The 13,490-nt window shown below is 43.7% G+C and overlaps 1 protein-coding gene across 2 annotated transcripts; it reads right to left on the bottom strand.

Moving 5' to 3' along the window:
- Positions 1-1,899: 1,899 nt before the first annotated feature.
- abt1 (activator of basal transcription 1) lies at positions 1,900-9,531 on the bottom strand. Of its 2 annotated transcripts, none has more exons than XM_059947305.1 (3): positions 9,384-9,531; positions 5,454-5,629; positions 1,900-2,669 (listed from the first exon to the last, which is right to left on the bottom strand). In XM_059947305.1, the coding sequence occupies exons 1-3, from the start codon at positions 9,502-9,504 to the stop codon at positions 2,292-2,294; spliced, it is 675 nt and encodes a 224-aa protein (XP_059803288.1). In that variant the 5' UTR covers positions 9,505-9,531; the 3' UTR covers positions 1,900-2,291. The 2 variants fall into 2 exon arrangements, with proteins under 2 accessions (XP_059803288.1, XP_059803287.1); XM_059947304.1 differs by having other exon boundaries at positions 9,309-9,531.
- Between the last annotated feature and the right edge of the window lie 3,959 nt (positions 9,532-13,490).

Raw genomic sequence — 13,490 nt, forward strand, 5'->3', positions numbered from 1 at the left:
TTGGTGGGTTGCTAGGTGGCATGGTTCAAAGGGCCAGTTCCACACTGCATCTCAGTAAATAAATGAAATAAAATACTGAAATCAACCCTGCATCTTGAATCTTTTCCTCTCCCTAGTATTAAGGTCCTGTGAATGAACTGCCTGTTTCAAGCGTCTGTGATAATTATATAGCCAACCCAACACAGCTGACAGAACAAGGGGCTTAATGATGGATATCTTGGCTAGGGAAGAAAATACTGATATTAGTTTGCTTATCTTTGAACAGAATTTGGAGGATTTTGCACAAACAGCAGTGATGGTGAACGGCATTGAGTGCAGCTTAGGTAGTCCATGTTGCAGTTGTGTTGGAAGTCAGAGATCTCGGCTGCCTAGTCAATCTGCACAACTCATCTTAGGTCTCAATGTCAAGATACATTCTTCCTCTATTGAGCAAAGGCTGTTGGAGATTCCTTACAAATCACCACCTGCCAACGTGAGAAAACCCAATTACATCATACACTTGTTTCCAGTCAGTGAACTCATTTTCAATTGATGGCACCAAATTACTCCCACACCTGTGTGCTTTGGTTTGGTACACTATATAGGTTTTTAGTCAAAGATCTTCTGAAAATCCAAATACATCACATCCCTATCTGTTTTACCGGTTACATCTTCAATAGTTACCCATAGGTTTGCCAAACATGATCACACTTTCACAAATGTGTGGGCTTTGTCTGACCTCACTGATATTTTCCCAAGTGATTTGTAACTCATATCCTCAACATTGGCTCTCAACGTTCTTTCTTTCTGCCACTGATGTCGAGTGAGCCAGTCTGTAGTTCCACATTTTCACTTCCTCGTTCTTTAAACAGTAGGTGTTCCATTTACTAGCTTCCAATCTGAATGGAATTGTTCTATAATCAGTAGAATTTTTAAAGATGACAACCAATGCATCCAATATTTCATGGATTTTTAAATACATTGACTTTGTCATGAAACAATCCAAACAGTATTTCTCAAAACTTAGCGTTATAACTAAAGACACACTTAAAACTAACATGTAAAAGCTGCCTTCTGACAATGATGTATTATACTGCCACCAGCAGCTTTGGATTCTTTTGGTAGAGTTGTGGAGTCAATGCACAACACAAAATGTCACATCTGGGGGTCTTGTCGTCATATTGTCCTTAAACCATTTACAAACCTGCATTGTGATTGTTCTATGTCTTGGTGTGTTCAGTGTCACAAAGGCCCATTTGCAATGTGTACGGACTCCAATCAGCCAGGCAGCACCATCAATACCCACCATTCCCCTTCACATCCTCGTTTTCTCATAGCTTGCGATTAGACTGACCCGAAACAGCAATTTAAGATCAAATAGCCTATCAGCTCCATTCTGTCTTTTCCTTGATTTACAACCCAAATCCACACATTGGCTTTTTAGAATTATCAAGTACCCCTGCTTTCAATGGCCATTTGCCACTATCCTGTGTGCATATTTCCTTTAGATTCACAACGTCAAATCACATTCTTTTAAATTCCAGAAAACACATTGATAATAGGACACCAACCTCAGGAGCTTAATCCAGGAAGTATGTTAATTATGTTAAATCCTTAAGAGGTCCTTTGTCTTCCCTCTTTAACTGAATATCATCTTCACAAATGCTGTCAGGAATTGTTGGAAGATTTTGGATAAAATAATGCTGTGGAATTAGTTTGAGGTTAGAGGGACAAAGAAAGAAAGATATGGACTGATAGTAAATTGGGAACAATGCTGTACTACAGGTAACAAGGACAACCAATTAGCACTGATTCAGCATTGTGAAGTAGCATACTATAGTTGTATATAGTGAATGCAGTGACTGGGAAAAGGTGACAGTTTAGAAGATTACCCGGTAAATTAAATGTAGCTGATGTAAACAGCAACATTTGAACATCAAGTTTATTGTTGAACAAATTAAAATGATACAAAATACAGCATCTGCTATTTAGTCATTTAAATAACCCCTTTCTGGAAAATATTCTTCCACTCCTCCGCACATAACCTGAGGATGTGTGTCCTAGTTACATATTGCTCCTCCATCAGCAAAAAATCCCTGGTAATGTTGCATACTTCAAGGCTGCAACAAATATTTGCATTTGCAATATGGGCATTTCAAACTGAAACAAATGAATCCTGAAGACCCCTGTTCTCCTGGAATCAATCTTTTCCATTTAATCATTTGCAGTCAGAACCAACAAGGTCTCTTTCCCTTTGTCCCCATTGAGGAGGTTACTCTGTGTTGAAGTTTAGTCTTTGAGCCTGGAATGGCCTACTCCTGTTCCACAGGACGGTTAAAGATCTTGGCCAAGAGTGATGTGTTAGTCTGGGATTTTTTGTGGAACTCAGCCACCCTCTTGAGCTCCTTGGCCTTGTTGGCAGTGGGCATACGAGCAGTAGCCTTCCTGGCTTGGATCTCCGCCTCAGTGGCCCGTTGATGGAAATGCCAATTCTTCTCCTGCCACTCCTCCCCCTTCTTCCGCTTCAGTTCCTGCAACCTCTCCAGGTTTTTGCTCTTCTCCACATTCTGGAGGAAAAAGTTCGTCTCACGCTTGGCCTGGGATACCTCCACCCGTAGTCTCTGTCGCTTCACCAGCTTCTCGTAGGCCAGGCGCTCACTCAGATGGATCCATTTAAAGCGATGCAAGTACTGCCAGGAAAAAGACAGAAACTTAAGAATGAACAGAGCCACTTTATCAACCACTCACCTCAGAAACTCAACTGTATTTGCTGGGCATCTTATTCCCCTTCCCTGCCACCTTCAATTCCATCTCATGGAGGTTTGAAATTGGAGGGCAAGTAATGCTCTCAGGAAGGCATTGGTGAGAGGGCATCTGGAATATTATTTTGGTCGGTGTACTACAGAAAGGATGTGATAAAGCTAGAGTGGGTATAGGAAAGATGCACAAGGATGTTAAAGATTAGCTGTAATTGTCACATGTACAATGAAACATATAGGGTAATGCATCATTTTTAAAGCAGAGTGATAGGTTCTTGATGTGTAAGTTATGAAGAGGAGGCAAAAGAATTGGGTTCAGGGGGATGATAAATCAGCCATGATGGAATGGAAGAGCCTTGCTGATGAGCTGAATGGCTAACTCTGCTCCTATGAGTTATGACTTGTGTTAATGACCAACACAGTCCAAGGATATGCTGGGGACAGCCCACAAGTGTCACCATGTTTCCTGCACCAACATAGGCTGCCCATACTACATGTCTTTTTAATGCGAAAGGAAACAGAGCACCTGGATAGAACACACAGTCACAGGGAAAATGTACGGACTTCTCATACAACTCTAGATATTGAATTCCCATCACTGGTGCTGTAGTGTTATGCTAGACACTATGCTTTTATGTGTGACTGGATAAGCTGCCACTCTTTTCACTAGAGTGAAGGAGACTGAGGTTTATAAAATGAAGGTAGGCATAGATTAAGGTGGATGGTTACAGCCTTGAACCCCCAGGTGAGAGAAATAAAATTTAAAGGTGACTTGAAGGGCAGCACATTCCTGGCAAACATTATTGTAAGGAAATTAATATCCTGGGGGTGGGGTGGGGCAATGTGTATGCAGTCAGATGAAAACATTTGGGGCAGTCAACAGGAGCAAACTTCAAGGACGTGACAACCAGGACATCAGCAACGAGAGGAAAGACTAATTTACACTGCATTTATTTCAATGCTAAAGTTTAACAGGCAGTATAGACAAACTCAGGACATGGAATGGCTCTACGGAATAGAACATTACAATGATAAAGAAACATGGCTGAGAGAAGGGCAAGACTGACAGCTCAATGCTCCAGACATGACTGAGGTCCAAATAGGAAAGGAAAGGAGATCGCCTTTTTCAGGACAGAAGACATAACAAGAGCCTAAAAAGGATCTTTAGGGGGGGGGGGGGAATTGATGGAAATATTGTCTTGTAAAATTATATGGGTACAGCTTGGAAACAAGGGGACTATCCCTCTGATGGGTCTGTATTTAGATACCCCTCCCCTCAAGAGCCAGTGGGAATTAGAAGAGACTTGTGAGGATAGAGTAGTTGGAAGAATAATAAGCTAGTGTTAGTAGGAGATTTTAACCTGTAGTGCAAAGGGCTTTGACAAAGTGGTGTTCACTAATCCACAACAACTATATAGAGGGATCTTGAGGGAGCACAACACTGGACATTGTTTGAAGGAACAAGATAGGGTAGTTGATTAAAGAGTCAGTTGGGGAGCACCTTGCAACCAGTAGCCATAATCTTAAAATAAATTATGAGGAAAGACATGACTGGTTTACAAGTTATTTAAGGCCCTAAATTGGGACATTGCCTGTTTTGGAGGCATTAAACAAGATCTCACAGAGAGCAACTGGGTGAGATCGTTTGCTGATGATGAGAGGCAAGTGGGTGGCTTTTAAACGTGATATCAAGAATTCAGGAACAACAGCTCCTGTTAGGGTGAAGGGCAAAGCTGGCAAGTTTAGGGAACCTAGCTTGAGAAGAGCTATTGAGGCTCTAGTCAGGAAACAGGAGGCATACATCAGATTTAGAAAACCTGGACCATGCAAATCCTTAAGTAGGTACAAGTATAGAATATCCTAAAGAGGGAAATCACAAGGGCAAGAAGAGGACATGAGATGGATCTGTCAAGGAGATGTCAAGATTTTCCATTAAGAGTGAAATGGTGGTTAGGGAAAGACTAGATCCCCTTAAAAATCAGTATGGCCATCTGAGTGTGGATCCACAGGAGTTAGGCAAGATTTTTAACAAGTATTTCTCATCAGTTTTTACTGTCAATATTATGGATGCAAGGGAATTGAGGCAAACAGGTTGGAGAGCAAATGAAATTCTGAGGTGGTACTGGCTTCCACCAGTATTCACCTGGTGACTTATTCACCTGGGACTTATCCACCTTTTTGTGGATATCAAATCCACATTGAGGTGGATAAGTCCCAGGATCTGACCAACTTTAAAATCTGGGCATTGATTAACTGTGAGAAAGGTATACAGTGTACACACATGGAGTTAGCATCAAGGCTCTGAAAATTAGTTTACTGAGACTGGTGAGTAGATAGTCAAAGAGTACTGGAATAAAGAAATAACTGAAAGACAAAATTTGATGGTCTCCTGTCATTCCAGTACAAATGACTATTGGAGAAACCCATGCATGTTTACATTAGTTTAGCATGTTCAGTACCACATAGGAGACAGCACAAAGCCTGCCCACCTGAGACAGAAAATCCACTGAGGGAGACAAGTATCTAGGACATTTTCAACTGTTCCTTTAGTGAAAATTCAACAAACATGTCAGGCCCTGCAAACTCTGCTACCCAGTGTACAGCTACCCCAGATAATCTCGATATTTCACGTTAGCCAGACAGCTTGCATTCCTTTAAATTCCACCACCACCCCCACTTAAATTTTACCCCTGCCTACCTACCCCTAAAGCTCACCTTCATGTTCCATAAATCATCGTGGAAGCGGCTGCGTTTCTTAGTTCCAATTGGTGTGTTGTGGAGACTTCTGGCTACTCTTTTAGCCACTGCCTTGTTCTGAAATTCTACCCATCCTTCAGTGAAGTCTTTCCCAAGACTGCCAGTCTTTTTCTTCCTCCGGGGTTTCTTTTCATCTGAAACAAGAAAAACAATCTTTACACCCTGCTGAGGTGGGAGCACCACCTCCATCCATTTCTATTCACCATTTTAAATGCCCAATGCCCCCACCTCATCTTAATTACCCCGTGGACATACATTCATTTTCATTTTCCTGACTGAGAAATTACTTTCATTTTATCCTCTATAGAAGGGGTTTACAATCTTTTCTTATGCCATGGACGCCCACCATGAACCAAGGGGTCCGCAGTCACCACGTTGGGAGCCCCTGCTCTATAGTCATAGGGCACTAATCCTTCAGCCCACCAAAGCAATGTCTACTATTGAGAACCCATCTATATTAATTTGTACCATTCTAGGTACCAAAATATCCAGGCAGTGTCTACCTTCACCACCCTCTCAGGCAGCTCATTCCAGAATTTAAGTACCTTCCGTGTGAAAACAATTTTCCTCTGCTTCCATCAACCTCTTCCTACTCCCCCAATCCCATGCCTCCCATTTTAAATACATCTGTTCCGGGTAAAATTTCTCACAATCCACCCTGTCTCAGTCCCCTTATATGCCTCTGTGAGGTCCTCCCATGCTCTCACATTTCACTGTGTTCAACCTCAATGCACGTTGTAATGAACAGTACACAAGACAGGTTTTCCACTGTATCCCAGTACTTGGTTAATAAAGGCCAGCAACCAGTATACCTTCTTCACTCCCTTTCCTCTCTGTGCTGCCACCTTAACGGATGTATGGACATCCACTATAGTACTTCTGTTTCTCAACACTCCCTACAGTCTTTCAAAATCCATAATCTTGCACAGTTTATTTTCTTTTATACACTGGTTGAAAACACAAGTTGGTGCGACTTTTCATTGATTCTATTATGATTATTATTCAATTGTGGATTTATAGAATATGCCCGCAAGAAAATGACTCTCAGGGTTGTATATGCCGACATATGTATTTTGATAATAACTGTACTTTGAACATTGAAATTGGACTCCATGTGCCATATCCTACAAAAATATCAAAAACATATTTTCCTTTTCTAAAGCAACAGTGACCTGGTTTTACTATAAAAGCTTCTCCAAATGAGTGGTTAGTTCAGCCTCAATTATAGACTGCACATCTTCGCAACAACACATTAAACTAGCTGACCTACAAATTACCACATTTTGTTTATGTTGAAGAGAGAAGGGAGAACCAACATTCCTGGCTGCCCAATCCAGTCACCCACCCAGAGCTGAGCTTTGTAAAACTTCACTCAATTGATCTACCATCTCCACATGTAGTTCCTTTAAAATCCCTGGATAGAGGATCAATAACAGCAACCTGCCAGTGTTTAGTCCCATTAGATTTTCCAACACTTGGTCTTTCCATGCAGGAGCAAGACCATCTCCTATTTGAAACAATCCAGAAACAGGGCCTTACACCCATCTAGTCCATGCCAAACTACTAATCTGCTTAGTCCCATCAACCCACACTCAGATCATAGCACCCCATACTCTTCCCATCCATGTACTAATCCAAATTTCTCTTAAACATTAAAATCAAACCCACATCCATCACTTCTGTTGGCAGTTTGTTCCACACTTTCACCACCCTCTGAGTGAAGTAGTTCACCCTCTGATTCCCCTTAAATATTGCACCTTAACCTATGACTTCTAGTTCTAGTCTACCCACGTTCCATCAGCCATCCTTCATATTTGCAATGTGCTCCACATGAAGACTAATTCAAAGCATTGGTTTACAGCTTTATCATTATCACATTTTCAGCTTTGGTCTTCCAAGCCTCATCCTCCAGGATTCCCTCACCTACCCTCTACCTTTTCAAAGCTCAAAGCAGATTTTGTATCAAAGTACATAGAGTGGATTCTGGTCAATTGGGCCTTTGGTTTGGTTAATTGGAACAGCCACTTGCTTGGGCCAACTCTTAAAGAAGAAAGACTAATCGGGAAAATAGAAATAAATTAAATAGCCCATCGAATTCAGGACACAATGCTGCTTAATAAGGACAGGATAATGCTGCCAAACAGCTTCTAATTATCATCCAACACATGCAATTGTGTGGGCATTAGACACTACATCATACTTCAAGCAAAGAAGTTTTAAATAGTGCCAGTTGCATGTGCTTGTATTCAAAAAGCAGTGATATTTGTCACTAATAGCTGGTGAGAAATAAGCAGCAGGGCAATTCATAACTGTTTTGCTCACTACGATTTCAGGCTAGGAGATGCGATGAACAGTCAGCACTGAAAATGAAATTACTTCATTACTTCAAGTTAGGAATGATAAAGAATTTAAAGGTATCGACAATTATCTTGAATGTTTTCTCCTTGGAGTGACAGAGAACAAGAGGTGACCTTATAGAGGTGTGTAAGACTGCAAGAGGCATTAATCATGTGGATACCCAGAGGCCTTTTTCCCCCAGGGCTGACATGGCCAACACAAAGAGGTCATGGTTTTAAGATGCTTGGAAGTAGGTACAGAGGGGATGTCAGGGGAAGGTTTTTCAACCAGTGAGTGATGGGTGTGTGGAATGCACTGCCGGTAACAGTGGTGGAGGTATCTAGACAGTTTCTAGAGCAGGTTACATGGTCAGCACAACATTGGGCCGAAAGTACTGTAATGTGCTGTAGATTTTCTATGTTCTATGGTATATGAAAATGAAGATTTGGAGGATGCAATCGTTGAAAGCATTATATGAAGGCAGGCCATTACCCGCAATATCTGCTGATCCTTTTCATTTATACTGTTAATCAAAAGAGCACACCAGTGTAAATTGGACGAATTCCTCCATGACCAATTATTGGGAACTAATACAGTTTCACAGTGCAGTAGTATTAATAGCGTTCTAATTTGTTCTGTATTTCATTTAAATACATAATTAATTACTCAGTGAAATAGCATTGTCTTTTTTATACCTTTTTAACTATTTCCATGAAACTTTGGCTAATTGAGGCAACTGCTTAACTGGGCCAAAATGTACTGGTCCCGATTACCGGAATCCACTATACATGTCACCATATACTACAATGGGATTTCCTTGCAGGTAATATCTAAGGATATCCTTAGATGCTCCTGCATACTTGTTATGATGTCCCTGTCTCAGAATTAACTTTCACACCACTTACTGGCATTTAACATCTTCCTGAAAAATTCCCTGCCTTCTAGTCTAACGTTAGCTTTTGCATGCTCTCGTTTCTCTTCGGTAAACACGATTGGTTCATCATAGTCATTCAGTCCTTTCTGACTGCGATAAACTTCAGCTGAATATTATAAATCAAACCATGCCACAGTAACAGTTAGCGTGACGTTATTACAGCTCGGAGCAGTGCGGAGTTCGGGAGTTCAATTTCGGGGAGTCTGTATGTTATGTACCCTCGTGGTTTTCCTCGGGTGCTCCGCTTTTCTCCCACAGTCCAAAGACCTGGCGGGTGGGCTAATCGGTCACTGTAATCTGTCCCGTGATTAGGTTAGGGTTAATAAAGTTTGTCGGGGTTCGATAGGGATGTAAAGGCCTATTCCGCGCTGTATCTCTAAATAAAATACCTGCTTAAATATGAGCCATTGCTCCCTGACAATAGTCGCCAAGTAATTTGAATAAACACCACAGTTTACATCCCTCAACCGCTCGTAGCCATTTCAATTCTCATGCATTAAACCAGCCTCCCTCTAATTTGGGCCCTGCCGCTCCCCTCTCACCTGCCAGCTGCAGGAAGATTCTGCCCACCTCCCCGAAGGCGGACATCATTTTCCGCAACAGACCCAGCTCCATACCCGGCGGGATGTACCCCAGATAGATCACCCCAGGTATCGGCCTGCGCTGCACAGCTGCCTCAGCGGCCGTGCCCGGCTCCTCGACCAAATCGTCCCCACGCTTCTCCACGTCGGCCGCCATAATTGCTACTCCATTCAACAGCGCAAGCGCAACCGCCCGGCCTCTGAATATCGAAGACGAGCTAGGGGATGTAGAGCCCCGGCCCCTGTATATCGAACACGCTCTAAGGTTGTGTATCCTCGGCCTCTACATATCGAAGAATCGCTGGAGAAAGTGGAACCCCGGCCTCTGTTTTTTGAAATGTGACCGAAGACGCAGAACCCTGTCACCGGTATATTGAAATGCAACAGGGGATGTGAAACCCTAGACCTTGTATGAGGTTCTGCAGATGCTGGAAATCTGCCTGGTGTTAGTGGTCGCATAACCAGGACTTGTGATATGCACCAGTTGCTCATACGACCATCCACCGCTCGTTCCCATGGCTTCATGTGACCCCGATTGGGGGGTCTAAGCAGGTGCTACACCTTGCCCAAGCGTGACCTGTAGTTCGCGGAGGGAAGAGGCACCGTACACCTCCTTTGGTAGGGGCTTCTCCTCCATCCCACCACCCAAATTTAGAGTAACACATGCAAATTGATGGATAAGCTCAGTAGATCAGGCAGCATCCATGGAGCAGAAAAAACAGTTTGATGTTTCTGGTCAAGATACTTCATCAGGCCCGGAAAGTTAGAGAGCCAGAATAAGAAGGCGGGAGAGGTGGAGGGAGAAATTACTGGAAGATAGAGAAATCTATGTTCATGCCATTGTCCGAGGCTGCCCAGGTGGAATATGAGATGTTGCTACTTCAAGCTGAGTGCAGTCTCATCATGCAAGAGGAGGAGCCATGGATAGATATGTCAGAATGGGAAGTGAAAGTGAAACGGGTAGCCACTAGGACACCCTGCCTCCTGCACTAGTTTGAGCAAAGGTGATTGACAAAGCAGTCCCCAAATCTGCATTGGGTCTCACTGATGTAGAAGAGGATGAACTGGGAGCACCCTCAATAGATGACCCCAACAGACTCGTAGGTGAAGTGTCGCCTCACCTGGTAGGACCCTGAATGGTGGTGAGGGAGGAGATGTAGAGGTGGGGATGGCCCTTGTCATGCTTGTGAGGAGGGATGAGCAAACAAGAAAGCCACATAAAGAGCAGTGACTACAGAAAGTAGAGTGAGTAGTAGGCAAAAATGCACGGAATCTTGTGGTAGGGTTGCATGTAGTTGGCAGATATGGAGAATGATGTGCTGAGTATGACAGCTTGAGGGCTGGTAGGTAAGAACAAGGGGAACCCCATCAGTATTGTGGTAGCAGGAGGATATGACGTGCAGGAAATGGAGGAGATGCAGGAGAACACAGCATCAAAGACGGTGAAGGAGATACACTGGTCTTTGAAAAAAGTGGATGTTGCAGATATTCTAGAATGGAAAACCACATCCTGAGAACAGATGTGGTGGAGACAGGGCAACTGAGAGAAGAGGATAGCAATTTTACAAATGACAGGGTTGGACAGGTTGCTGTGAGAGTCAGTAGGTTTGTCAATTGTATACTTAGATGGAGACAGAGAGATTGAGAAAGGGCAGAGAGGTGTTGGAGATGGTCCAGGTAAACGTGAGGGCAGGGTGGAAGATGGAGGCAAAGTTGATGAAGTTTTTGAGCACAGCATGGGTGTAGGAACCAGCACCAATGCACTCATCATTGTAGTGCAGAAAGAGTTGGGGAGTTTTACCTGTGTGGGCTTGGAATACAGACTGTTCCATGCAGCCAACAAAAAGCCAGGCAGAGCTGGTGTCTGGTGTCCCTGGCTACCCCTTGGTTCTGGAGGAAGTGGGAGAAGCCAAAAGCAAAATTGTTGAGGACAAGGACCAGCTCAGCCAGATGGAGGAGGGTGGTGATGGAAGGAAACTGGTTCGGTCTATTGTCCAGAAAGAAGTGGAGAGCAGTAAGGCCCTGCTTAAGGGGGATGGAAGTGTATCTGGACAAGAGGTCCGAGTGAAAATGAGGCGATCTGGGTGGATCATCTAGTGCAAAGCTTCAAGAGTGGGGTCTGTGGCACCAGGGGTGGCTGTGTCTCACAGGAGGGAGGGAAGGATGCAATTCCCATGGTTGCAAACAAGGGGGACCCCAGTGCCATCCAAAGTCAAGGATGTCTCAGACCTTTGGCTCATGATGTTTTGCTGTCCTAAGATCAATCTAACCCTTTCCTCCTATATTTCTCTATTATTCTATTATCCATGTGCCCAGCAAAGAAACTCTTAATGCCCCTAAGGCACCTGCCATTATCAGCACCCCTGGAAGGGCATTCCATGCACTCACCACACTGTGTAAAGAATTGCCTCTGACGTCCTCCTTTTATTTTCCCCCAGACACCTTAAAATTATGCCCCTTTGCATTAGCCGTTTCCTCAAGGGGAAAATGCCTCTGGCTACCCACTCGGTCCATGCCTCTTATCATATTGTACACCTCCCTCCATTGCTCAAAAGAGAAAAGCACTATCTTGCCCAACCTTTTCTCAAAAGACATGCTTGCTTATCCAGGCAGCATGCTGTTAAATCTCCTCTGCACCCTCTCTAAAGCTTACACCTCCTTCCTGTAATGAAGCAACCAAAAATTAATAGAATATTCCAAGTGTGGTCTAACCAAGCTTTCATAGAGGTTGAATTTTGCGGCTCTTGAACGCAATCACCCAACTAATGAAGGCCAATACACCTTCTTAGCCATCCTATCAACTTGTGCAGCAACACTGAGCTAAAGACATAATGTAGATCCCAAGATTCCTCTGTTCCTTCACACTGCTAAGAATTCTGCCATTAACCTTGTTTTCAAATTCAACCTTCCGAAGTGAATCACTTCACACTTTTCCCAATTGAACACCATCCACCACTTCCCAGCCCAACTCCAGGTCCCATTATGACCTATTACATCCTTCCGCATGATCCATCAACCTTCATGTCGTCTGCAAATTTACTAATGCGCTAGTTGGACCGGGCAGGGAGAAGGAGCCACATGGGGAAGGGGGAGGATGAAGGTGCAGGTGGTTGAGAGAGTCCTGATGAAAGGTCAGTCCAAAGCATCAACCGTTTATTCTCCTACATAGATGCTGTCTGACCCCCTGAGATACTCCGGCATATTGTATGTGTTGCTGGGGAGGTGGGGCAGGGGGTGATTAGTGCAAAAGCCGCAAATTCTGGAATCTGATAGGTAAGGAAGATGATCATGGGAACATGGGAACCATTAAAGGAGAAATGAACAGCTGATGAGACCAGATGGGGTTAGGGGGAAGAAATAGACAATAGGTGCAGAAATAGACCATTCGGCCCTTCGAGCCTGCACCGCCATTCTGAGATCATGGCTGATCATCTACTATCAATACCCGGTTCCTGCCTTGTCCCCATATCCCTTGATTCCCCTATCCATAAGATACCTATCTAGCTCCTTCTTGAAAGCATCCAGAGAAATGGCCTCCACTGCCTTCCGAGGCAGTGCATTCCAGACCCCCACAACTCTCTGGGAGAAGAAGTTTTTCCTTAACTCTGTCCTAAATGACCTACCCCTTATTCTCAAACCATGCCTCTGGTACTGGACTCTCCCAGCATCTGGAACATATTTCCTGCCTCTATCTTGTCCAATCCCTTAATAATCTTATATGTTGCAACCAGATCCCCTCTCAATCTCCTCAATTCCAGATTTTACAAGCCCAGTCTCTCTAACCTCTCTGCATAAGACAGTCTGGACATCCCAGGAATTAACCTCATGAATCTATGCTGCACTTCTTCTACAGCCAGGATGTCCTTCCTTAACCCTGGAGACCAAAACTGTACACAACACTCCAGGTGTGGTCTCACCAGGGCCCTGTACAAATGCAAAAGGATTTCCTTGCTCTTGTACTCAATTCCCTTTGTAATAAAGGCCAACATTCCATTAGCCTTCTTCACTGCCTACTGCACTTGCTCATTCACCTTCAGTGACTGATGAACAAGGACTCCTAGATCTCTGTTTTTCTCCCTTACCTAACTCTACACCGTTCAGATAATAATCTGCCTTCCTGTTCTTACTCCCAAAGTTGTTAAC

The sequence above is a fragment of the Hypanus sabinus genome, chromosome 22 (assembly GCF_030144855.1).
Source record: "Hypanus sabinus isolate sHypSab1 chromosome 22, sHypSab1.hap1, whole genome shotgun sequence".
NCBI lineage: Eukaryota > Metazoa > Chordata > Chondrichthyes > Myliobatiformes > Dasyatidae > Hypanus > Hypanus sabinus.